General features: G+C 42.1%; 1 protein-coding gene across 4 annotated transcripts in view; it reads left to right on the top strand.

Annotated features, from left to right (window-relative positions):
- Positions 1 to 24,867, top strand: part of ACBD5 (acyl-CoA binding domain containing 5) — a 50,539-nt gene extending 25,672 nt beyond the window's left edge. For all 4 annotated transcript variants that reach the window (XM_062211148.1, XM_062211149.1, XM_062211150.1 and 1 more), the window contains exons 9-13: positions 3,520 to 3,787; positions 17,262 to 17,461; positions 18,413 to 18,457; positions 18,781 to 18,890; positions 22,910 to 24,867. In XM_062211148.1, the coding sequence (XP_062067132.1) occupies positions 3,520 to 3,787; positions 17,262 to 17,461; positions 18,413 to 18,457; positions 18,781 to 18,890; positions 22,910 to 22,922 (636 nt within the window). In that variant the 3' untranslated portion in view covers positions 22,923 to 24,867. The remainder of the gene's footprint in view (positions 1 to 3,519; positions 3,788 to 17,261; positions 17,462 to 18,412; positions 18,458 to 18,780; positions 18,891 to 22,909) is intronic.
- Positions 24,868 to 27,201: the final 2,334 nt, after the last annotated feature.

Below are 27,201 nucleotides of genomic sequence, written 5' to 3'. Positions count from 1 at the left end.
ATCCACTAGTTCACTCCCCAAATGGCTGCAGCAGCTGATGCTGGGCCATGCCAAAGCCAGGAGCCTGAGACTCAGACTCCATCAGGGTCTACCACATCAGGGGCAGGGGCCCTAGCACTTGTTCCCTCTTCCACTGCTTTCCCAGGAGTATTAGAAAGGAGCTGGATCAGAAGTGGAACAGTGGGAACTCTAACCTGCTCTCATGCGGGATATCAGTGTTGCAGGTTGCAGCTTAATCCACTGAGCTGCAGGGCTGGCCCCTCTCTTGGATAGTTTTACATCCTTTTACTATTCTTCCGCTAGTCCTATTCTAATATAATTCAGTGTGCCTTATATATAAAATCATTTATCTTTGCCTCCCTGAAATAATGATGATAATATTTTAATGTTTTCCATACTTTTCATTTTCATTTCACAGTGCAGTTAAGTCTACTTCTTAGTTTCCTCAAATTTGAAAAACACATAACAATATTAAGCTGTAATGCAAATGAGTACCCTAGATGTGATCTACTGCTTTCCCAGGCCATAGCAGAGAGTTGGATTTAAAGTGGAGCAGCCGGGACTCTAACTGGTGCCCATATGGGATGCCAGCACTGCAGGTGGCGGCTTTACCCACTACAGAACCACACTAGCCCCAGTTTTGTTTTTTAAAAGATATATTTTACTTATTTGAAAGGCAGATGACAGAGAGGGAGAGACTGAGAGAAAAAGAGATCTTTCTTTCTTCTCAAATGGCTATAACAGCTGGGGCTGGGCCAAGCCAAAGCCAGGAGCCTGGAATTCCATCCAGGTCTCCCATGAGGGTGGCAGGGACCAAGTATTTGGATCATCTGCTGCTGCTTTCCCAAGTACATGCAGAGAACTCAATCAGAAGTGAAGCCGCTGGGACTTGAACCAGCACTCTTATATGGGATGTCAGTGTCACAACAGGCTTAAAGGCTACACCACAATGCTAGCTTTTAGTTTAAAGAAATCGAGCACTTTATAGATCCCTTTCTAAAAGGTAGAAATTTTGAAAGATTCAATTATTATGCATATTACTTTGCAGAATCTAAAACTGAACTGGGGGCCAGCATTGTGGTACAGAAGGTTAAGCCACTGCCTTCAACACTGGCATCCTATATGAATGCTGGCTCGTGTTCCAGCTGCCCACTTGTGATCCAGCTCCCTGCTAATGTGACTAAGAAAGTAGCAGAAGATGGCCTATGTACTTGGGCTCCTGCACCCATGTGGGAGACCTGAAAGAAGTTCCTGGCTCCTGGCTTGGGCTTGCCCTGGCCTTGGCTGTTGCAGCCATTTGGGGAGTGAACCAACAGGTAGAAGAACTCTCTCTGTGTGTGTGTGTGTCTGTCTCTGTCTCTCCCTCTCTCTGTAACTCTGCCTTTGAAATAAATAAATATATATATATAAATATTTATAAATAATTAAATAAAACTGAACCCAGGCCTTGAATAATCACTTAGTGGAATAAATGATGGCTTTGGAAGTACTGTTACACACATACATATGCTGCTGTGATAGCAAGCTAGTATTACTGATGCAGACCAGTACACTTGCAATTTTGTCAGGTAGGTTAGATTTCTAAGAAAAAAAGAATTTTTTAGAGTTTTCTTCTGCACTGTATTAAACATTTCCTCTATGTCTTAACGGTGCTTATCATACCTTAACAGGGGGCTTCTTAGGCCACGGGTTCCTGGGCATTAACCCCAGAGTTTCTGATTTATTAGGTCTGGGGTGCCATCCATGCCTTTGCCTTTCTAACAAGCTCTCAGTGATGCAAATGCTGCTCATCCACACACCACACTTTGATAAGCGTTTGAAAGCACACACAGTTCAGATTTGGTGGTGTACGTAGGGGTCAGATTCCCAGTGGTCCCATCCCACCTTTTCCCTTGCTTCCATCAAACAATTTTGTCTCGTACTGTATTGAGAAGATAGAAGCTGGTTGTTTTTCTGCCAACTTCATGACTTGACACTTTTTAAAACTGTCAACTTTATGGTACTCCGTCTCCTTATTCCTTGCCACCTTTCTTCCCACCTCAGTAGATGAGATGTTCTTCCCTGCTTTGCTTTTGTATTTCCTCCCACCTGTCTGGAGATCTTCATCTTTTTTGTCTTCTCTTGACCATTGTCAACCAATGATTTTCTTCTTTTTTTTTTTTTTTTAAAGATTTATTTTTATTTGAAAGAGTTACACAGAGAGAGGATAGGGAGAGAAAGAGAGAGAGAGGCCGGCGCTGCGACTCACTAGGCTAATCCTCCGCCTGCGGCGCCGGCACACCGGGTTCTAGTCCCGGTTGGGGTGCCAGGTTCTGTCCTGATTGCTCCTCTTCCAGTTCAGCTCTCTGCTGTGGTCCGGGAGTGCAGTGGAGGATGGCCCAGATCATTGGGCCCTGCACCTGCATGGGAGACCAGGAGAAGCACCTGTTTCCTGGCTTTGGATCAGCGCGGTGCTCCGGCCACAGTGCGCTGGCTGCAGCGGCCATTGGAGGGTGAACCAACGGAAAAGGAAGACCTTTCTGTCTGTCTCTCTCTCACTGTCCACTCTGCCTGTCAAAAAAAAAAAGAGAGAGAGAGAGGTCTTCCATCTGATGGTTCACTCCCCAATTGGCTGGGTCTCCCATGCGTGTGCAGGGGCCCAAGAACTTGTGCAATCCTCTACTGGAATCCTCTATGGCTTTCCCAGGCAGAGAGGTGGATCAGAAGAAGAGCAGCCAGGACTCGAACCAGCACCCATACGAAATGCAGGCAGTGGCTTTACCCACTATGCCACAGTGCTGGCCCCCATCTTTTTCTTAACACTTACCAAATGATACATAATCTTCTCTGACTCTTATTAAGATTAAAGCTTTTGAAGATAGGGTTCTATCTCTTTCTTATTAGTATCCTAGGGTTTAGCATGGTTATTAAGATAACCATAGTGATTTTTTTAATAAATTTTTAAAAAAATTTATTTGACAGAGTTATAGACAGTGAGAGAGAGACAGACAGAGAGAAAGGTCCTCCTTCCGTTGGTTCCCTCCCCAAATGGCCCCCATGGCCGGCACTGCACTGATCCAAAGCCAGGAGCCAGGTGCCTCTTCCTGGTCTCCCATGCAGTGCAGGAGCCATCTTCCACTGCCCTCCAGGGCCACAGCAGAGAGCTGGACTGGAAGAGGAGCAACTGAGACCAGAACCCGGCGCCCACATGGGATGCCAGCACCGCAGGCGGAGGACCAACTAAGTGAGCCACGGCACAGGCCCCACCATAGTGATTTAAATGTTTCTTGGATGAGTGATTGATTCACAAGGCCAATGTACTGCCAAAACTTCTCAATTCTTTGCTGATCGATGAATATTTCTTATCTGATTTTTTTCCTGTATTATAGGAAGGATAATATCAGTTACATTTTTTAGGAGAAGAATATTTGCAATAATAATGTAAAATAACATTTAAAAAAAGTATTTTCCTATTAATGATTAAAATTTTGTCGTGTTTGTATTTATTGCTTATAATTAAATATTATTTTAAATATATAGTCTTTAGACAGCTTTATGTCAAACAATGGACCATTTCAACACTACGTGGATGGTGATCTCAATAAACCCTTGGAGAACTGTGGTTTTCCTGAAGATGTTCAAGTGCCTCCTGGAAGTGGCGGCGTTGGGACTGTTCAGGTGGTAGCAGTGGAAGGGAAAGGTGCAGTAAAGCACGGAGGTGAAGATGGCAGAAGTGACAGTGGAGCGCCACACCGTGAGAAGCGAGCTGGAGAAAGCGAGGAGCTCTCTGGTGTCCGAAGAGGCAGAGGTATGCCTTGCCTTGTTTTTCCTTTCTGTCCCATTGTCTTTATAAACTTTGGTTTGTATCACTGGTAAAGGGAAAAGTTGTAGATAGGAGAGGCACTAGGATGGAGCAGTGTGCAGAGGTCATCTGTAAAGTTTAAAACTTTCCCTTATATAACATCTGATCATTTTTCTTCATGTCTGGGTCTCACCTTTGACACTTTTACCTGAAGGTAAAAAGGAAAACATTTCTATTTCTAGATCTTTTATGCAGTTTTTGATGATAGGCAAATTTATGTTCTGTCATTCAATCAATCATCAGTTGCCACAATTCTGTTGCTGCCTTTTCCCCACCCCCCATGTAAGTAAAAGGCAGAATATTTTTTTTCTACATTTCCCCTCCTAGATAAAAGACGTCACTTAAAGGTAAAAAACCAGGTCATACATATAAAAGAACATCTGACAATAATTGACAATAATTTATTAATAGCTTATATTACTAGTAAACAATAATAAAATTATAAATAATGAAGACAGTAATAAGTGGTTTACTAATCTAACAGAGATAAACATTAAGGAGAATAATGGGGTAAAGTACTAGAGGCAGGAATTGAGTGAGCAAGATAAGTAAATAAATTTATTTATAATTCTTTGTGTTAAAAATGGATATTGTTAAAAAAGTTTTAAAGGTATTATAAACAGTTATGATTTAAGCAATAACCATCTGAACAAAATACAAGCCTTCCTGATTTATCAGAAAAAACACATGGCACACACTTAAAAAATGATAAAAAGGAGGTGGCCATTGTGGCACCACAGGTTAAGCCACTCCTTGGGATTTCTGCATCTCATGTTGGCGTGCTGATTCCAGTCCCTGCTGTTTCACTTCTGATCCAGCTCCCTCCTAATGCTTCTGGGAAGCAGTGCATAATGATTCAAGTGCTTAAGCTCCTGCCACCCATGTGAGAGACTGGATGGAGGTTTTGGCTCCTGGCTTCCTCCTAGCCTAACCCTGACTGTTAGGGTCATTTGGGGAGTGAACCAGTTGGTGGAAAATCAATCTCTCTCTCATTCTCTTTCCTTCTCTCTCTCTCCCTCTCTCTCTCTCTGTCTCTCTCTCATCAGTCTGCCTTGGATATAAGTAAAATGAATAAATACTTTGTAATAAGAATGAAAGCACAGGCTGGCGCCGTGGCTTAACAGGCTAATCCTCTGCCTTGCGGCACCGGCACACCAGGTTCTAGTCCCGGTTGGGGTGCCGGATTCTATCCCGGTTGCCCCTCTTCCAGGCCAGCTCTCTGCTATGGCCCAGGAGTGCAGAGGAAGATGGCCCAAGTGCTTGGGCCCTGCACCCGCATGGGAGACCAGGAGAAGCACCTGGCTCCTGGCTTCGGATCAGTGAGATGTGCTGGCCACAGCGGCCATTGGAGGGTGAACCAACGGCAAAAAAGAAGACCTTTCTCTCTGTCTCTGTCTCTGTCTCTCTCACTATCCACTCTGCCTGTCAAAAAAAAAAAAAAAAAAAAAAAAAGAATGAAAGCACAGCCACATAGTAAAATATTTTTTAAATTAATAAAACATTCCATAATTTAAAAAAATCTTAGACTACATTTGTGATGGCACTAGAGGTAAACAGGCTATAGTTACCTAATTCAGATTGGTTCACAAGCAAAGCATAACTTTGAAAACATTTTTAAATGTTTGCGGTTTTGAAAGGCACAGTTTAGCAGAGAGAGAGGGAGACAGAAAGCGATATTCCATCCATTGGTTCACTCCCCAGATGGCCACAATGACTAGGGCCGGATCATTCTGGGACTCCCATGTGGGTGGAAGGAGCTCAAGGAGATGGCCATCTTCTGCTGCTTTCCCAGGCACATTAGCAGGGAGGTGGATCGGAAGTGGAGCAGCCAGGACCTGAACCAGTGCTCATATGGGATACCAGCATCACAGGTAGCAGCTTTACCTGTAATGCCACAACACCAGCCCCCAAAGCACAACTTTTATGCTATACTGTTGTCTACAAGAGACACAAATAAAAGGATAGACTAAAGTATTTCACACAAGTACAAATTAAAGAAAGGTTTGTGATCTTGATATCAGGTAAAACTAATTTCAGGACATGAAGCTTTAAGACATAGAACTTCACTTATGTTAAAGTGTTAAATGAGGTTATAAAAATTATGAGTATCTTTATTAAAGATTATAATGTCAATGTTCAAAAAGTAAAACCATCAGATGAAAGTAGGAGAAATAGAGAAAATCATACTAGTAGTTGGAGAGTTTAATGTACTTGTTTTGATTTATATCTGACTGTAAGAACACAAAATAGCGGCCTGTGCTGTGGAGTAGTAGGCTAAGCCTCCACCTGCAGTGCCGGCATCCCGTGTGGGTGCCATTTGTATCCCGGCTTCTCCTCTTCAGATCCAGCCCTCTGCTTATGGCCTTGGAGAGCAGTAGAAGATGGCCCAGGGGCTTGGGCCCCTGCACCTGCGTGGGAGACCCAAAGGAACCTCCTGGCTCCTGGCTTCAGATCAGACTGGATCTGGCCATTGCAGCCGTCTCTCTCTGTCTCTCCATCTGCTGGATGTTTCTATTTCTGTTTTCTCTTTCAAGTAATTAAAAAAAAAAGAACAACAACAACAAAAAAAGCAAAGATAATCATATTAATAACAAAGTTTGGTAAATCTTACTGTTAGTCATTAAATGATATAAAATAATAAATATACTCATGTAATCTAATAAGTCTAGATACTCAAGTGTTCCCTTTATTACCCTTCTGCAGCCAAAGCAAGACACTTTGGGCTATATTTCTTCTTTATTATTACCATTCTCTCTCCTTGCCTACATTTGGTCTAATATATAAATCTGAAAATCTGTTTTCTTGTCTTCCTTCCCATGTTAATAGCTAGGGCAAAGTTTTCTTAGGTCTTCTTTCTTTTTCTCTTTCTCTCTCTTTCTCTCTCTCTCTCTCTTTCTCTCTTTCTCTCTCTCTCTTTCTCTCTCTCTCTCTCTTTCTTTCAATTTATTTTGATTTTATTTGAATGCAAAGTTACAGAGCGAGAAGGAGAGAGAGAGAGAGCTTCTATCTGCTGGTTCATTCCCCAAATGGCTGCAACAGCCAGGGCTGGGCTAGGCTGAAGCCATGAGCCTGCAACTCCATCTGCTCCATCTGGGTCTCTCCTTCCATGTGATTGGAAGGGGCCCAAGTAGTTGAACCATCCTCCATGGCTTTTCCCAGGTGCATTAACAGGGAGCTGGATTGGAGTAGAGCAACTGGGATTTGAACTGGCACTTCTATGGGGTAACAGTGTTTCAGGCAGTGGCTTAACCCACAAGGCCACAATGCCAGGCCCCTAGGCCAAGGTTTTCACTGATTGCAGAGACCTTTATTTTTTTATTTTCTCACTATTTCAGTAGGTTCTCAAAATGATTAGGATAATCTTTTTGTGTGTGTGGTCAGATAAGATATATTCTGTTCATGTTCATGAGTATGCAGTGCCTTTGTGGTCTCCCTATGACGCCTAATCTGTCAGCTTCTTATGACAATTCTGACCTGTTCTTTGCTGTTTCTGACTCTGTCGTCCTATTTTCACTCTCTTTTAGCATCTCCTTCAGATAAGCAAAAGACGTCTTTCCCTGTCCATGTCTGGTTTGCTCCTCCATTACTGTGTCTTTCTCTTTGCCTTTCCTCTTATTTGGGACTGGCTTTTGTCTCCTCCTCGTTAGTATTTCACTATCTCTTCTTTCAAAATTCAACTTAAAGCACACTCCTTTTGGAACTCTTTTCCAGTATCTCACATTTAACTTTAGTTAAAAGAGTGCTCTGTTAGGACTTCTTTGTGCTCTGAATATAGTACATGTTCCATAAATATTGGCAGTACTCTATAAGCAGTACGCTAAAAGAAGGTCTGGCAGCTTTTACAGAAAAGTAGCCAAGTGTGTGTATGGTTATAACACACTTCCCCTGGAACTAATTAAATGAATAAAAAGGAGGAAAAAGATCAAAGTAGATGACAATGACCCTGAAACTAGGTAAGGAACTCATTCTCATACCATAAGCTTTGCAGAGTGTCAGCAGAGGAATAGGGCAGTTAGAAAGAAACTGAAGGGTCATTTTTGAAATATGTAAGTTCTTCCTCATCCCCTGTAGAAAGCAGTACCGTGAGTAGTTGATTTAATAAGATTTTGGAAAATCCTCTCAATTTAGTGGGAAGTGATAGCGACTTGAAGAATCATAGTGTCTTCTTGGAACCTTTTTGGATAAATAAGTAGAATAACCACAGGGTGACTTATTTTTTTTTTTCCACTTGTGATTGAGAAACTGGACAAGGAAGAATAATCTGATAGAATTAATCAGATTATCTCACACAGCAAAGGCATAAAAAAAAAAGTGAAAATCAATAGGGGAATTGAATAGCCTACTTCCACTGTGGACAAGCCAGAGCTGGAAGAAACTGGGGTTTGATTTCACACTTGATCTGCCACTTCAAATTTGGACGAGCAGAACATTGGGAAAGGTAAGGGGGAATAGTGGCTCAAGGATGATAATTGTTTGTGACTGCCAAAGACCTTTCGGCTTCTCTTAAGGAAGAGAGATGTGAAACACAAGGGCTCTCTCACTTGAATATATACATTACTCACTAGAGAGCAAACCCCAAGGCAGGGCATTAACTATATTCAAGAAAAGAGAATAGAAAAAGGTCTCCTTCTTACCTCCTTCCCTACTGCCAGTCCCAATCAGAAGATCCTAATTCAGAAACACCATGTGTGAGGGTGGGCATTTGGCAAAGCCTCCAGGATGCTGCTTGGAACTCCAGTCCTATCTTCAAGTACCTGGTTCAAGTCCCACTCCTCTACTTCTGATCCAGCTTCCTGCTAATTCATTTTCATTGGAGGGAGCAGGTGATGGCTAAAAGTACTTGGATCCCCAACACCCACTTGGAAGACCCAGATTGAAATCCAGGCTCCTGACTTTGGCCAGGCCCAGCCCTGGCTATTTGGGAGAGAACCAGCAGATAGAAAATCTCTGTTTCTCTGCCTTTCAGAAAAAATAAAAATAAAAATGAGACAACTTGAGTTAATATCAAACCATTCAACTCAGGATCTGGGAGACATCCCAATGAAGCAATGAAATTTGGCATGAAACTATTTAGGTAGATTGATAATTGATAGAGCTGCCTCTGTCATGTCACAGTTTAAATAAGCTGACAAAACAGATCCAGGAACTTAAGCAGAAATTCTCCAGCTAAGTAAAAAGGTAGGGGGAGTGGATGAGGAACATATTATTTAGACAAAAGATCTGTTTTGGAAGAATGCATGTCTTAGAAAAGAGAGCAACATTTTAGGTAGTCAGTATTTCTGATCCAAAGAAATAGTATAACCTCTTAGAAATAGGAGATCCAAGCAGAGATTAAAAAGGAAATTGCAGAGACAAGGGGAAAATTGTCACATAAGTAGTATTTGTAGAACTTACAAACACATTAGAAACAGCAAAAAAATGCAGGTTATTAATTTAAAAAAAAATTTTTTTTTTTGACAGGCAGAGTGGACAGTGAGAGAGAGAGAGAGAGAGAGAAAGGTCTTCCTTTTGCCATTGGTTCACCCTCCAATGGCCACTGCGGCCAGCACGCTGCGGCTGGTAAACCACGTTGATCCGAAGCCAGGAGCCAGGTGCTTCTCCTGGTCTTCCATGGGGTGCAGGGCCCAAGCACTTGGGCCATCCTCCACTGCACTCCTGGGCCACAGCAGAGAGCTGGCCTGGAAGAGGGGCAACCGGGACAGAATCCGGCACCCTGACCGGGCTAGAACCCGGCGTGCCAGCGCCGCAGGCAGAGGATTAATAGCCTATTGAGCCATGGCGCCGGCCTCAGGTTATTAATTTTTTAAAAAATTATTTTTATTTATTTGAAAGGCAGAGATACAAAGGAGAGATCGTGTATTTGTTAGTTCATTCCCTAATACCTGCAGTAGCTGGATTGGGCCAGGCTCAAGCTAGAAGCCTGGAACTCACTCTGTGTCTCCCATATGGGTGGTGGGGACTCAATGACTTGATCTTTCACTTGCTGCCTCCCAGGGTGCCCGTTAGCCGGAAGCAGCTGGGTGGGAAGCAGAGCTGGGACTTGAAACCAGGACTTTGAAATGGGATGCTGACATCTTAACTGCTGTGCCAAACTTCCACCCCCATTCATTTTTTTTTAAATTTATTTTCCCCTCAAAGAAACCTTTTATTTAAGAAAAACAGACTTCATGCATTTCATAAGTCAACTTTAGGAATATAGTGATTCTTCCTACCATACCTGCCCTCCTACTCACTCTTCCACCCCCCCCTCCTATTCCCAGTCTCATTCTCCACTAAGATTGATTTTCGATTAACTTTATACACAAAAGACCAGCAACTATATACCAAGTAGATAGTTCAACAATTTTCATGGTAAAAAAAACACAAAAAACAAAACATAAAAAACTTTAGAAGCTTAATTAAATTTAATGAAGCACATCTTTTGGGAGCACTTAGACATAGTTATAATACAGCTCTTTGAGGATAGAGATCCTGCATGGGAAGTTAGTGCACAGTGACTCTTGTTGTTAATTTAACAATTGCACTCTGTATAATGTCAGTGATCACCTGAGGCTCTTGACATGAGCTGCCTAGGCTATGAAAGCCTTTTGAGTCCATAGACTCTATCAGTATTTATGCAAGGCCATAAGCCAAGTGGAAGTTCTCTCCTCCCTTCAGAGAAAAGTATTTCCTCCTTTGATGACCACTTCTTTCCACTGGGGTCTCACCTACTGAGATCCTTCATGTAGGACATTTTTTGCCTCAGTGTCTTGGCTTTCCATGCCTGAAATGCTCTTATGGATTTTTCAGCAAGACTAGAATGCCCCAAGAGCTGATTCTGAAGTCAGAGTGCTATTTAAAGCGATTGTCTTTCTATGAGTCTGCTGTGTGGACTGCTTCCCATGTTGGAGCATTCACTCCTTTTTAATTCTATCTGTTGTTATTACCAGGCCCTTAATCCTATCCATATGATCACTTTACCACTTAAGATGGTATTTTTTACCACCCAGCTTAAGGGTATTTGGGGTCCCATGGCAAGTTTTTAAACTGTACCCATAGAAGTAAGTCCGTATGAATGTATGCAGAACTATATAGTTTTACAGTTTGAAACTTCATAAACTTCATAATTAGAACTATAGGAACAAAGTGATTCATCCCACCATGCCTACCTTCCTACCCACACTTCCAGCCCTTCTTCTTCCTCCCTCTCTTATTCCTACTCTTATTTTTTTACTGAGATGTATTTTCAGTTGACTTTATACACATATGTTTAACTCTGTGTTAATTAAAGAATTCAAAAATGGTATAAAAACAAAACAAAACTTTTCCTCAACAGTTTTGGGGGCTTTTCAAGTCATTCTTCTCAAAGTGTCAATTTCACTTCTGCAGATTGCCTTTTATGTGCTCTGTTAGTTATCACAGTACAGGGAGAACATGTGATATTTGTCCCTTTGAGACTGGCTTATTCACTAAGTATGATGTTTTCCAGACTCATCCATTTTGTTGTAAATGACTGGATTTCATTTTTTAAAACTGTGTAGTATTCCATAGTGTACATATCCCATAATTTCTTTATTCAGTCTTCAGTTGATGGGCATTTGGGTTGATCCCATGTCTTAGCTCTTGTGAATTGAGCTGCAATAAATGTGGGGGTACAGATAACTCTTTCATATGCTGATTTCATTTCCCTTGAGTAAATTCCCAGTAGTGGGGTGGCTGGATCATATGGTAGGTCTGTATTCAGATTTCTGAGGAATCTCCATACTGTCTTCCATAGTGGCTTTACCAGTTTACATTCCCACCAACAGTGGATTAGGGTACCTTTTTCCTCACATCCTCACCATCATTTGTTTGTTGATTTCTGTATGAAAGCCATTCTAACTGGGGTGAGGTGAAACCTCATTGTGGTTTTGATTTGCATTTCCCTGTGGGCTAGTGATCTTGATCATTTTTTCATGTGTCTGTTGGCCATTTGAATTTCCCTTTTAAAAAATGTCTGTTTAAGTCCTTTGCCCATTTCTTCATTGGGTTGTTTGTTGTTGGTTTCTTGATCTCTTTATATATTCTGGTTATTAATCCTTTAGCAGTTGAATAGTTTACAGATAATTTCTCCCATTCTGTCTGTTGCCTCCTCACTGAGTGTTTCTTTTGCAGTACAGAGCTTCTCAATTTGATAAAATCCCATTTGTGAATTTTGCCTTTTATTGCTTGTGCTTTTGGGGTCTTTTTTTCCAAGAACTCTTTGCCTATGCGAATCCAATGTCTTGCAGGGTTTCCCCAACGTTCTCTAATAATTTGATGGTGTTGGGTCGTAGATTTATGTCTTTATCCATTTTGAGTGGATTTTTATGTAAGGTGTAAAGTAGGGGTCTTGCTTTATACTTCAGTATGTGGAAATCCAGTTTTCCCAGTACCATTTGTTGAAGAGAGACTGTCCTTGCTCCAGGGATTGATTTTAGCTCCTTGGTCAAATATAAGTTGGTTGTAGGTGCTTGGATTGATTTTTGGCATTTCTATTCTGTTCTGATGGTCTATCCATCTGTTTTTGTACCAGTACCAGGCTGCTACATACTACTGCTCTGTAGTATGTCTTAAAATCTTGTCTTGTGATGCCTCCAGCTTTGTTTTTGATGAAGATTGCTTTAGCTATTTGGGGTCTCCTGTGTTTCCATATGAATTTCAACATCATTTTTTCCTATATCTGAAAAGAATGACCTTGGTATTTTAATTGGTATTGCATTGAATCTGTAAATTGGTTTTGGAAGTATGGGCATTTTGATGATATTGATGCTTCCAGTTCATGAACCTGGAGGATTTTTCCTTTTTTTTTTTTTTTTTTGTATCTTCTATTTCTTTCTTTCATGTTTTGTAATTCTCTTTATAGAGACCTTTGATATCCTTGGTTAAATTTATTCCAGGGTATTTGATTTTTTAAAAGATTTATTTTATTTATTTGAAAGACATAGTTACAGAGAGAGGTAGAGACAGAGAGAGGTCTTCCATCTGCTGGGTCACTCCCCAGATGGCCACAATGGCTAGAGCTGCGCCAATCCAAAGCCAGGAGCCAGGAGCTTCTTATGGGTCTCCTACATGGGTGTAGGGGCCCAAGGACTTGGGCCGCTTTCTGTTGCTTTCCCAGGCCATAGCAGAGAGCTGGATTGGAAGAGGAGCAGCCAAGACTAGAACCGGCGCCCATATGGGCTGCCGGAGCTTCAGGCCAGGGCTTTAGCCTGCTGTGCCACAGTGCTGGCCCCCAGGGTATTTGATTTTTATTATAGCTATTGAGAATGGGATTGATCTTAGAAGTGCTTTCACAGCCGTGGGATTGTCTGGGTATAAAAAGGCTGCTGATTTTTGTGTATTGATTTCATATCCTGCAACTTCACCAAACTCTTCTATGAGTTCCAGTAGTGTTTTAGATCCCCTATATATAAAATCATGTTATCTGCAAATAGGGATAGTTTGTCTTCCTCCAATGTAAGTGTCAGGGGAACCTCTCTTTGAGAGAATACAAGATTATGGGTATTAAACTAAATCATCTATCATATTCCTAGATCCCTTTCTTGACCAAAATTATCTATATAAAGAAGACCCCATCCACAACCTGACTGCTCCACCTAACCCCAACCTACAGCCCCCTACAACTCCTAGTAGTTATGGGGGCCCATCCAAGGGGCAGGATCTCCAGGGTAAGCTTAGTTAGCCTCAAGACTTGACCATGATATTGAGCACCTGTTCTTTGTCAGGTTCTGGTCTGGATCCTAGTGATGCAACAGAAAATAAGACAGAGTCCTTCCCTGGAGTTTACATTGTAGTCAAGAGCAGCCAACAATGAATGAGCCAACAATTAAGAGACTTTCCAAAGAATGAATAGTGACTAGTGCTCTGAAGACCATAAAACAGAGTTATTGGAAGACTGAGTAGATGTGGGAGTTACCATAACGTAGGAACATAGGAGTAGTTTGGTTGGTTCTGTTTTTTTTTTTTTTTTTAAAGATTTATTTATTTATTTGAAAGAGTTACACAAAGAGAGAAGGAGAGCCAGAGACAGAGAGAGAGGTCTTCCATCTGCTGGTTCACTCCCTAATTGGCCACAACTGCTGGAGCTGCGCCAGGAGCCAGGAGCTACTTCCAGGTTTCCCATGCAGGGGCAGGGGCCCAAGGATTTGGGCCATCTTCTACTGCTTTCCAGGCCATAACAGAGAGCTGGATTGGAAGTGAAGCAACTGGGTCTCGAACCGGCGCCCATATGGGATGCCAGCACGGCAGGTGGCAGCTTTACAAGGTATGCCACAGTGCCGCCCCCTCTCCCCGTTTTTTTAAAAAGATTTATTTATTTATTTGAAAGGTAGAGTTACAAAGAGGCAGAGAGAGAGAAAGGTCTTCCAACCTCTGGTTCACTCCCCAAATGGTCACAACCACTGGAACTGGGCCAATCCAAAATCAGGAGCCTGGAGCTTTTTCTGGGTCTCCCACATGGGTGCACTGGCCCAAGGACTTGGGGCATCCTACACAGCTTTCCAAAGCAGATTGGCAGGGAGCTGGATCAGAAGTGAAGCAGCCAGGACTTGAACCGGGACCCATATGGGATGCTGGCCACTGCAGGCAGTGGCTATACCTGCTATGCCACAGTGCTGGTCCCACCTCTCTCTCTCTCTCTCTAACTCTGCCTTTCAAATAAATAAATCTTTTTTTTTTTTTTTTTTAAGTCTTAAAAATAGCATCAGGTGGCTCAGTTGTTCTTTGTGGTTTAAGTTTGCAAACCTTCCAACCTCCTTGATGTAAGTTCAGCTGTGGGCTCCTTGCTGCTGTGGGATTCTGGGGTACTGAAGTACAGTGAGGTAGACAATTTCCTACTATGTTAAAACAAATAGAATTTAACCATTCTGTTGGCAAACATTTAAAAACTTGTAATACTCCTTTTCCACAAGGGTAGGGTAACACAGTGTGTACCTTTCATATATTACTTATAAAACTGTTTCAGCCTTTCTGAAAAATAGCTTGGGAACACTCATTATGGACCTCAGCAAAGTTGTCAGGCTTTGATCCAGTAATTCTTGAAATATGTCCTAAAGAAATCGCATAAATTGGACAAGAAGTTATATGTAGAGACATTCATTGCAAAATTATTAATAATAGCAAACATTTAGAATCATCCTAATTATCCCAAAATAGAGAATGGTTAAGTGAATTACTTAATGGCCTGAATATGGAATTTATATAACCACTTGAGTTTTTTTAGAATAAAGCTTAATGATCCAGGTAGATGTTGACAGTGTGATTTTTTTAAAAAAGATTTTATTTATTTATTTTAAAGTCAGAGTTACACAGAGAGAGGAGAGGCAGAGAGAGAGAAGTCTCCCGTCCGATGGTTCACTCCCCAGATGGCCATAATGGCCGGAGCTGCGCCGATCCGAAGCCAGGAGCCAGGAGCTTCTTCCGGGTCTTCCACATGGGTGCAGGGCCCAAGGACTTGGACCATCTTCCACTGCTTTCCCAGGCCATAGCAGAGAGCTGGATCGGAAGAGGAGCAGCCGGGACTAGAACAGGCACCCATATGGGCTGCTGGCACTTCAGGCCAGGGCATTAACCCACTGTGCCACAGCGCTGGTCCCAACATTTTAAAAGCAGGACACAAAATCATGTTAGGGGCAATACTAGTTTTGTAAATACTTGCATAGAAAAAGAATAGATGGATATAGAGCAAAATCTTAATGCTGAGAATTCAGTATCTATGAGGTATATGCAATTTCTACTAAGAAATTAAAAATTTAATAAATTTAAATTTAAAAACACTTTGTGGGGCTGGTGCTGTGGCATAGTGGGTAAGGCCGCTACCTGCAGTGCCAGCATCCCATGTGGGTGCCAGTTTGTGTCCTGGCTGCTCTACTTCAAATCTTGCTCTCTGCTATAGCCTGGGAAAACAGTGAAGAATGGCCCGGGGCTTTGGGCACCTGCACCCACGTGGAGGACCTGGAAGAGGCTCCTTGTTCCTGGCTTCAGATCAGCGCAGCTCCGGTTGTTGCAGCCAACTGGGGAGTGAACCAGTGGAAGGAAAACCTCTCTCTCTCTCTCTCTCTGCCTCTCTCTCTCTCTTTGTGTAACTTTGACTTTTAAATAAATTAATTAAAAGAAACCACTTTGTGAGGTTTACCATGTCCAAGAGAAAAGCATCACTATTTAATGTAACTTTTAAAAAACTTTTTTAAAGGCTTATTTATTTTGAAAGTCAGAGTTACATAGAGAGGGATCTTCCATCTGCTGGTTCACCCCCTAGATGGGTTGCAATGGCCAGGGCTGGGCTAATCCAAAGGCAGGAGCCTGGAGCTTCATCTGGTCTCCCACATGGTTGGCAGGGGCCCAAGGACTTGGGCTGTCTTCTTCTTTTCCAAGGCCATTTGCAGGGAGCTGGATTATAAGTGGAGCAGCTGGCACACAAATCAGACTCCATTTGGAATGATGGTGTCACAGACAGTGGCTTTACCTGCCATACCACACTGCTGGCCACTAATGTAACTTTTTTCCAAAATAGTGGTTTTCAATTTTTTTCAATCTTTTTCCTTATTAGTAAAGAACTTCTGAGCTTCACTCTCAATATGTATGCTATTTGTGAATTATATGCATATATAATATATACTTGTATTTTATAAAACATTAGCCAAAGAATTTAAGACTATATTAATATAAATGGAAATTTAGGGCAGATGTTTGACCATGATTAAGCTGCTGATTAGGACTGCTGTGTCACATACCCGAGCCCTGGGTTCAGTTCCTGGCTCTGACTCCAGATTCCTGTTTCCTGCTAATGTGGTTTACAGTAGACAGGGGCTCAGATAGTTCAATTCCTGCCACTCACAAAGGAGACCAGGACTGAGTTTGTGATGTCTAGCTTCTGCCTAGTGCAGTCCAGGCGTTAGTGGAGGGAACCAGAGATGGAGAAGCCCTCTCTCTCTCCTTTCTCTCTCTCTGCCTCTTCTTTCTTTCTTTCTTTCTTTTTTTTTTTTTTTTTCTTGAACTCTCTCTTCAATGTTCTTTGAACTTCCCCTTACAGTACTTGTTGACTATTGGTCTCGGTCTTGTGCTGGTATTTAGCCTTAGATGGAGTTTACCATCTGCTTTGGGCTGCATTCTCAAGCAACTGGACTCTGGGAAGACCCGGGCCTCGTGCACTGGGGGCTGCTACTGGCCTTACACCGTCCACAGGTTGGGATTCAATCAGAAGGACTTTCTCTCTGCGTCTTAAACAATCAAAAATTTTTTTTCTTTAAATAAAGGTTTATATATTTATGTGATCCCAAGAAATTATATATTTCTTAATTTTTTTCTACTCCACTTTGGAGATTTAGATCTGAATGTAATAGATAAAAAATGAATATAACACACTATTTCTACTTTTTATAGGAATTATTTAAAACTAGCCGAATTTGCTTTCTTAAAATAGGTCATAGGATGCAGCATTTGAGCGAAGGAGCCAAAAGTCGGCAAGTGGGAAGTGGAGGTGATGGTGAACGCTGGGGCTCGGACAGAGGGTCCCGAGGGAGCCTCAATGAGCAGATTGCTCTGGTGCTCATGAGATTGCAAGAGGACATGCAGAATGTCCTTCAGAGACTGCAGAAACTGGAAACGCTAACTGCTTCCCAGGTAAGCTGGATTTGTCTTACTGCCTTCTACTTACCGATCCTATAAAGCAGTGTGTAATCTGTTACATTTATCAATTTTCATTGCTTTAACTAAAATGCTTGAAAGTAGGACTTGCAAAGGGAGAGGTTTATTTCGGCTCACAGTGTGGAAGTTCCCAGTTCAAGATCAAGTGGCACCGTCAGTCTGCTCTCTGGTGGCAGTGGCAGAGCATAAGCAGAGGAACAATCCTGTGTTGAGCCAGGAAGCAGAGACACAGAAGGCATGCCGTGCTTGTATAACCAACCTTCTCATGAGAACCACCCTCTGAGACCAGTGCCCCCAGGATCTATAGACCTCCCACCAGGACCATCTCTTAGACATCATAATTAGATCAGCTTTCCACCCTTACTTAGTTCAGATGTTAATGTGCGACTTTGGGGTTTGAACTTCTCATGAATTTGGGGAGCCAGGTCCTGTTCAAGCCATAACAAAAGTGTTGATTAGATTTCCCTCAAATTTCATTGATTCTTGTAATAAGAAGGACCTAATTTTGAAAATATTATGTGAGAAGGCCGGCGCCCTGGCTTAACAGGCTAATCCTCTGCCTTGCGGCGCCGGCACACCGGGTTCTAGTCCCGGTTGGGGCACCGGATTCTATCCTGGTTGCCCCTCTTTCAGGCCAGCTCTTTGCTATGGCCCGGGAGTGCAGTGGAGGATGGCCCAAGTGCTTGGGCCCTGCACCCCATGGGAGACCAGGATAAGCACCTGGCTCCTGCCATCGGATCAGCGCGGTGCGCCGGCCGCAGCAGCCATTGGAGGGTGAACCAATGGCAAAAAGGAAGACCTTTCTCTCTGTCTCTCTCTCTCTCACTGTCCACTCTGCCTGTCAAAAAAAATAAATAAATAAGAGGAAATAGAAAAATATCAGTTTTCATTTTATGAAAGCTAAATCACTTTCATTTGTATTTTTAGGCAAAATCATCAGAACTGCAGAGCAGTGTTCAGCCCTCCTCACAGGTAAGGAAGTTTTCTTAAACCTAAGTGTAAGGATTTCGGAGCGTGACAGTATATTCACAGTAAATGAGATCTTAAAGCATTCTGAATGAAATCTGTCCTGGAGAGCGTTGACCAAAAAATGACAAAAGATTGGCTCTGTGATTGTGTAAGTCTAAAAGTCTGTGTGCACATGCAGCTCTCAGGTGCAGGGCCCCTCTCTCCCATTAGCATGGGGGAGATTTGTTAGTAGTTTTGGATTTTCAAAATTGTGACCTATGTGTGTTTTCCAGCTTATGTATGTAATCCTTTATAGAAAGGTAACAAGCTTTTTTTTATCTTCTCAGAGACCATCTTGGTGGCCCTTCGAGATCTCTCCCGGTGCATTAACTTTTGCTATCATATGGCCTTTTATTGCCCAGTGGCTGGTGCATTTGTATTATCAGAGAAGGAGAAGGTAATACTGTAGTTTTATAATATGAAATGGTATGTAACCTCTTAGAATCTGCAATAGACTGAGCTTTCAGTGGCCATTAGGAGAAGAGGCATACTTCACGGCCACTGTCATACTGAACATTCTAGACTGATCCTCTGACTGAAACTATTAGAAAACATTATCTTGTCAATATCCAGGTACTTGTTAGACTTAAAATGTTTTTATTTGAGAGCATCTGATAGAGTTGTGTTTTGATTTAGACATTAACAAGAAAATTACTGGGTACTTCCTAAGTTTTATGGCTTACAAGGAAATAATGCTCTTAACATCTGGTACTTATTTTGGGCCCTATGCTAATATAGAGGACAGCAGACAGGTAAACAAAATGCCTGCTTGCTTTCTCTGTCTGTGGACATTTCAGAAAATGTCAAGCCTGGTGGTTAACGATCTCTCGAACTAGAGGGTGCTTTCATTGGAGAGCCAGAATTCCAGGACAGGAGAAGTCCATTGACAGGAGATACCTCAGACAGGTTGCAGAATAAGAGACTGAAATCTCCGAACGTGCTCTGAGCCTGTCTGTGCTAGGAATAACCCTGAGGCCAAACTCCTTGGGTTCAAGGAAATCCTTAAATCCAGTAAGCATCCTTTTTTGGATACAATGTAAAGTGAATTATCTCCCATGGATGGACGGCAGATACGTCCCTGATTGCCTCATTATGTCTTCAGTGTTTTGTCATCATTTCTCATTAAATAACAACAAGGAAAGGAAAGAAATAGGGCATTTGACAATGATGTCAGAATTTTCAAAAAGCTACAAGTTTAAATTTCGGAGGGGCATGTTTGTTCTTTACTAAAGAACGTGTTTCTAATTATTATATTTGGTAACAAAATTTACCCTTCTCTTGCATAAAAGTGATAAGCAGAGCTCCACTTCAGTTGTGATACTTTACAGTAGGTAGTCTGAAATACCTATGATAGTAGATGAATAATTTTTTAAGGATTTATTTATTTATTTGAAAGGCAGAGTTATAGAGAGGCAGAGGCAGAGAAACAGAGAGAGGTCTTTGATCTGCTGGTTCAGTCCCCAGTGGCCGCAATGAAAATGAAATCAGGAATTTCTCTACTCAGAGACATCTGCTAACAACTAAAAGGAATAATTAGGAAAAAACCTTATACCATACCAGTAAGGAACACCTGTGGTGTACAGCAGGTAAAGCTGCCACCTGCAGTGCTGGCATCCCATACGGGCGCCAGTTCAAGTCTTGGCTGCTCCGCCTCGGATCCAGCTCTTGGCTATGGCCTAGGAAAGCAGCAGAGGATGGTCCAGGTGCGTGGGCCCCTGCACCCACCTGGGAGACCTGGAAGAAGCTCCTGGCTCCTGGCTTCGGATTGGCACAGCGCCGGCCGTAGCGGCCATTTGGGGAGTGAACCAATGGAAAGAAGACCTTTCTCTCTGTCTGTCTCTCTTACTGTCTATAACTCTGTCAAATAAAAAAAAAAAAAAAAAAGAGAATACAAAGGACTGTTCTTTTTTATACAAAGGACTCCTCTTTTGAAAGTGTTTACCTTGAAGGTAACCACTTTTCTTTATCAGACTGTCTAGACTCCTAAATTTGCTGTGATGTAGTTTCCTTGGCGACACTGAGCTTTCAGATTTCCGCAGATAATCAATAGAAACTGACTGAGACTGGAGGGGCTCTTGGGAGGAATGGTCTCTGTTTACCCCGGGGCGCAGATGGTGCTGACAGAAGTCAGGCCAGGGGTCTGAGGACGCGAACCAGTCTTAGTGGTGTCTCCCGAGCAGAGTTCAGCTGCGTAAAGGAGCACACAGAACTTAATCCTGTCCTTTTCTGTGACTTATCATACAGCACCCCCCCTTCTGTTTGCCAGTTAATTGGGAAAAAAAAGGAAAAAAAGTAGAGAAAGATCTCTTTAAGAACCTGGAAAAAAAAAATCCTGAAGTTCTGAAGATAGTGATTTACTTTTATTCTCTTAGAATCAGAGGCCAAGTTGTCTGCCCTTTATCAGGTGCAGGGACCTTATACAGCGATCTGCTTCACAGGAAATTTGATATGTGCTGCAGACTGTTCAGGTACCCCACAGCTAGCATTTCTGATAAAAGCTCACCCCTGGCAGTTTGTAGAACCACCCACGTCTGTCTTGTCTTTGTTAACCATTTTAATGCCCTTCCTCCAGGGGCCAGATCTCCTTCTGTGCAGTTGATCTGATTATCTAAAATGTCACTCCTGCCAAGGAGGTGTACACAAGAGGATTTCTACAGGGGATAAGGAAGGATCTGATTATGTAACTGCCACTCCTGCCAGGGGGGTTGCCTCAGAGCATCGCTACAGCGAGCGCTGATTAATGCGAGTGGCAGGCATTTTGGCGTCCCAAGTGCTGGGGAGGCCTTGGAGCCTCTACTGCAGTGGAACCTTTCGCACATCGGTCCTGTGTGATTGCATTGTCTTGAGCTAAGGAGCCCACCCCTTCCGGAAGCTCATTCATTCTGCTGTCGTGAAAACCTCATTATGGATCTAAGCTTTCATAATGAGACTCCCTCTCCCCTGGCACCCAAACTGAGGTCTTCTGGAGTCTGAGAGCTGCTCATTTATCTCTGACTCCCTGGTGCTTGGCACGGTGCCTGGAATGTCACAGGTACATAGTATGGGTTGATTAAATGAACAGTCCATTTTGTAACCTGGGAGCCCCTTAGATGTCTACTAAGCTTTTTGTTTCACAAAGCTAAAACATTTGATAAAATTTGAAAAATGAGTAATTCTTTGTAGTCTTTTTTATATAAAATATTTTTTTATTTTTAAAATATTTTATTTATTTATTTTGAGAGGTAGAGTTACAGACCCATATGGGTCCAGGGACCCAAGCACTTGGATCATCTTCTGCTGCTTTCCCAGGCCATTAGCAGGGAACGGGATTGGAAGTGTAGCAGCCAGGACTTGAACCGGTGCCCATATGGGATGCTGGCACCACAGGCAGAAGCTTTAGCCCACTACACCACAGCACCAGCCCCTAAAATAAATCTTAAAAGAAACCTCCTGCCACAGTAGCAGGGGGAGGGAGGGCCCCAAGAAAGGACTAGCCATAAGTATTTTAAAAAAAGATTTATTCATTTATTTATTTGAAAGGTAGACGCACAGAGAACTCCCAAACACTGGTTCACTCCCCAAATGACTGCAACAGTTAGGGTTGGGCCAGTCCAAACCCAAGAAACTGGAGTTCAATCCTGCTCACTCATGTGGGTGGCAAGGACCCAAGTTTTAGCCATCTTCTGCTGCTTCCCAGGAGACACAGTAGAGGGAAGTAAGAATAGGAACAGAGCAGGACCTGAGGCCAGGTGCTCTGATATGGGATATGCGCATCCCAAACTACATCTTACTTAACTGTTATGCCAGATGCTGGCCTCCCAAAATCTTAATCATAGAAAATAATCTAGAAGGTAAGAGAGGAGAAATGATTATTTAAATTATTAAATTGCTTGGTAATTTCAATCCCTGCAGTTGATCTTTTCTATTGGGCTAACTAACATAAAATAATTTCTTTTTTTTAATGTTTCTTTTTCTTTAAGGTTTATTTATTTGAAAGTCAGAGTTATACAGAGAGAGAGGAGAGGCAGAGAGAGAGTCCCTCTGTCTGCTGGTTCATTCCCCAAATGGCCACAATGGCCAGAGCTGCGCCTATCTGAAGCCAGGAGCCAGGAGCTTCTTCCAGCTCTCCCACGTGGGTGCAGGGGCCCAAGGACTTGGGCCATTCTCCACTGCTTTCCTAGGCCACAGCAGAGAGCTGGATTGGAAGAGGAGCAGCCGGGACTTGAACTGGCACCCTAATGGGATGCTGGCGCTTCAGGCCAGGGCTTCAACCCGCTGCGCCACAGTGCTAGCCCCAACATAAAATAATTTCATGAGGACCATTTGTCATTGTATGGTTTTCTCTTGAATTTGAATGTGAGAATTCCTTGGATGTGTTTCATATTCAGGTTGCTCTCTTATAATGACAGAAAATTATTTTTTACTCTCTTTTTAAAGAAAACTGAATTGAAGAAAGTGGTATCTTACCCAAGAAGACTGCTGGGCCTGGATCACCTGAGAATGAAATGGATTGTGGAGTTCACAAGAAAATCTAGTTGTAATGATTACATTTCTTTTTGTTGTCCAGTAGTTTGGTTTGTGTACATATATATATATATTTTTTTGCACTACACAAATGATAACGTTTTAAGGACTAATATTGCTGATACTTGAATAATCAATCTCTACTAGGTTGTAAGTAGCATATATAGATAGATTTGCCCTGCACTTGAACTTGAAGGACATTAAATTATTAATTATTGTTCGGTAACATGTTTACCTGATTATCTCCCATAGAGAAATATAAGCTGCTTTTCCAAGGTACAGTTGTGATAATGAGATCAGATTTATAAATGGATATTTTTAATTTTCTAAGTTAAATATATAAGAAGGAATGCAAACAGGTGTGAATTTCAAGTGAGATTAAGTCACTTTGTATCTTAGTCACTTAATTGCCCTGCTATGTAGTAAAGAATTGCTGGGAGAATCTTCACATTCATTTTGCAGGCTGTCCTTGATCTATCTTGGGCATTCACAATTCCGAGTTTGGTGTTCTTTATTTGTTAATTATTACAAAGAGGAGTAGAGTCTCATGTATTAGACAGCTTTTACAAGGGATTCAAAGAGACACAACCTGCTGATGGAAATGAGGAAGCCTGGGCTTCCTGGAGGCTTCACGGTGGGTTCTGAGCCTTCAGATGATGAGTAAGGTTTTTATTCATGTGCATTTATTACTTTCTAATCATGTTTCTTTCACTGTTACCTAGTGTCTGCTTCATAGGGTGCTTTAAAATACAAAATGAAAACTTATTTATACTGTTTTTACAAAGGTTAAAAAGGAGACACATGAAAATCACTTTTCTGCAACTGGCGAACTATATAGACTGGACTCTTAACCTCTTAGTGCCTCAGATTTTCCTTCGGGGTATAATATTTCACACGTACCTGCTTCACAGGGGTATTGGAAGGCTTTGCAGCTAACAGGCTGCATGTTTCCAAGGGAATAAGGCATGCCCAACTAATGGAAATGTAGGTCTCCGCTCATCTCCCACATTTAGACCGAATACCTATTTTAGGTTCTTGAAGACCTGGTTTAGAAAGTCATTTCTTCCTGTTTACCTTTCAAAACTTCCTGCTCACTTCGATGTACCTTGTGCTTTAACGATTTGCTGGATTCAAAGGCTTTGTTGTAAATAATTTTTAAGCATTCTCGGTTTGTATGGTGTTGGGTTTGGCATCATGTGGTCAGAGTTCTAAGTGAGAGGAAAGAGTCCATCTCCGGCACACAGGCTGCCTCTGTGTGCGCTTGAAGAGAAGGTATGATACAGTTTGCTTTGCCCAAACTCGTTTTCTTTCATGTGACTTGGTGGTTACTTTTAAATCTCAGCTTGATTAAAATATGTTTGTCTAAAGGGATCTACTGATATTTGCTTTTAAAAACCTGCCCTTTACTTATTCCGAAAAAAAAAAAAATGAAGCAAGCAATTGAATTATATGTAAAAGTAAAATTTAGAACTTTGGATCAGGGATTATTTTCAAAAGCTAGATACCAATTTGGTATCAGAAAGTGGTAGCTTTTCTTTTAGTACTTAAGTAAACAAAATGCAATTAAGAATGTAAGCAGTTGTGATTCATTACAAGCAGGCAGGGGTAACTAACTCCTAGGGTTAACCATTTGTATCTTGTTCCAAAGTCTTATTTTATAATTTGAAAAACACTTTGCACACAGTTCTTGTATATAAAAGTAAAGATGTAATTATCGGGTATAGTGTTTCTGCTTTGTTTAATGACAACCTCATTTTACATTTAAATTGGACAGCTATGGTATTTTTTTAATGACCAACTTCTTTTCTGTTTATTGTAAAAATAAGTTAAAAATAAAAGGTTAATGAGAAATAAAATGGTATTTATTGTTACTTTTAGTTCATTGATTATGTACTAAAGATTAAATGAGAATAAATAGTGGGAATTTATCTAAAATAACCATGACCTTTTCAAAAGAAGCCATGTTATTAACAAAGAATTTGACAAAATTCAGAAATGGACGAATTTATATTAATTAGTCATCTGGTTGAGACTATTAGTGATCCAATCAAAATCTCCGTTTCAGGTATTTATTTTATTTATTTGAGAGGCAGAGAGATACAGAGAGTAAACGTTCATCCACTGGTTCACTCTCCAAATGCCTACAACTGCAAGAGCTAGGCTAGCGCTGAAACCAGGTCTCTCACAGTGGGTGTCAGGAGTGCAATTATTTGAGCCATCCCCACTACCTCTCGGGGTCTGCATTTGTAGGAAGCTGTAATCGTGTGTGGTGGGGGTGGGAGGGAATCAGGGAGGAATTGTGGTCAGGTAACTGATGTAGGATGTGGGCATCTTAACCACTAGGCTGAATGCCCACTCCAAGTTTCAATTTTTATACCAAATAAATAGCTTCCCACAGCCACTGAATCTTTATTCAGCCATCTTATATATCGTTGGTCTTAGGAAATGGTAGGGGGTTTTGTTTTTAATATACATCTGTAACTTGTAATTCCTACATAGTGATGTGATATACTTATTTGGATCATTTAAGATATGAGTGGGGTGTGCTGCATTCCAGTTTGAATACGATTTGCCTCCCTAAACTCATGCAGATGTTTAAACCCTAAAGTCTGGGGTTGGAATTTGGCCTGATGGTTAAGCAGTCAGCTGGGACACCCACATCCCATATTGGAGGCCTGGTTTTGTGTGCCAGCTGTGCTCCAGTTTGTAGCTTCCTGCTAATACAAACCCCAGGAGGCTGCAGATAATGGCTTGAGTGGGTGGGTTGCTGCCACCCATGTGAGACCTGATTGGAGTTCCCATCTTTTGGGCTGGCCCAGTCCCAGCAGTTGAGGGCAAATGGGGAGTGAACCAATGGATAGGAGCACTCATCTTTTTTTCTCTGATTCTCTGCCTCTCAAATTTTAAAGTACCAGAGTGATGAAATTCTTGAGACTACCAGTCTCTTGCTTAGAGTTTATTTTTTGCTGTCAATATTCTGGGAGCTGACAGGATTGTGGGTAGAAAACTGGATGTATTAGCATTTGGAGTGCATATAATAAGGCCCTTAAAAGGTATTTAAGGCCCGTTTTCAGTATTACTGAGATGACAACTTTATTTGGATACTTTGAAGAGTGTGGTAAGGGGCTCTATTTATGAAGGGATGGGTAGGGTACAGGGAACCACAAGGAATAGTTTCATACTATAAATATTACTTTTTGGGGACTCCTTTAATAAAGTGCCATAGACTAGGCAGCTCAACAGAAATTCATTTTCTCATAGCTGTGGAGTCTAGATCTGAAGCCAGGAGCTTTTTGCAGGTCTCCCATGCGGGTGCAGGGGCTCAAGGGCTTGGGCCATCCTCTACTGCTTTCCCAGGCCACAGCAGAGAGCTGGATTGGAAGTGGAGCAGCCAAGACTCGAATGCTGCAGGCTGGGGCTTTAACCCACTGTGCCACAGTGCCGGCTCCAAGTCTAGACTTGAAATCAAGGTGTCAACATGGCTGATAACTTCTGAGGCCTCTCTTCTGGCTTGTAGATATGATGATCTTTTCCCTGTGTCTTCAGATGGGCTTCCCTGTGTGTTTGTGGGCACCTGTATACTATAATCTAATACAGGTGTCAGTCATGTTGGATTAGGGCCCGCCCCAGTGATCCCATTTTAATTCAGTCACCACTTCTAACACCCTAATCTCCAAATTCAGTTACATTTTGAGGTACTGGGGGTTAGAACTTCTACATGTGTTTTGGTGGGGGGCACATTTCAGCCCATGACAAATACCTGGGGAGGTAGTATCAGAAACTCTGTTGCCACCTACTCCGTTAGGTCTTATTTTGAGAGGAATGAGCAATAGTAGGTACAGAGACAGATGGGGCCTTAAGAGGGCCACCTAGGAGCTGACATCTTCTATCAGTCCATCAGGACCCACAGGAAAGAAAATGTGGGAATCAACATTCCTACCTCACTTCTCTTACTGGATTTATCGCTGATATCCCCAATACTCTCCCTCCCCCCACCAGCCAATCTGGAATTGAGAAGACGAGAAGTGTGTTGACATCCACTCAGATCAGATTCCCAAGACTCGAAGCAGGCTTGAGAAGGGTGAAGCGGACCTGGAACAGGCAGACGATCTCCTGCCTGCACCTGTCCCTGGCATCCCTCATGTTGACGCTATATGGGGTGGGGGCTACATTTGCCAAGGATCAGGCAGGGGTATGCAGAGGGA

This window comes from Lepus europaeus, chromosome 14, assembly GCF_033115175.1.
Source record: "Lepus europaeus isolate LE1 chromosome 14, mLepTim1.pri, whole genome shotgun sequence".
Classification (NCBI taxonomy): domain Eukaryota; kingdom Metazoa; phylum Chordata; class Mammalia; order Lagomorpha; family Leporidae; genus Lepus; species Lepus europaeus.
This window is presented reverse-complemented; position numbering and strand designations above follow the sequence as displayed.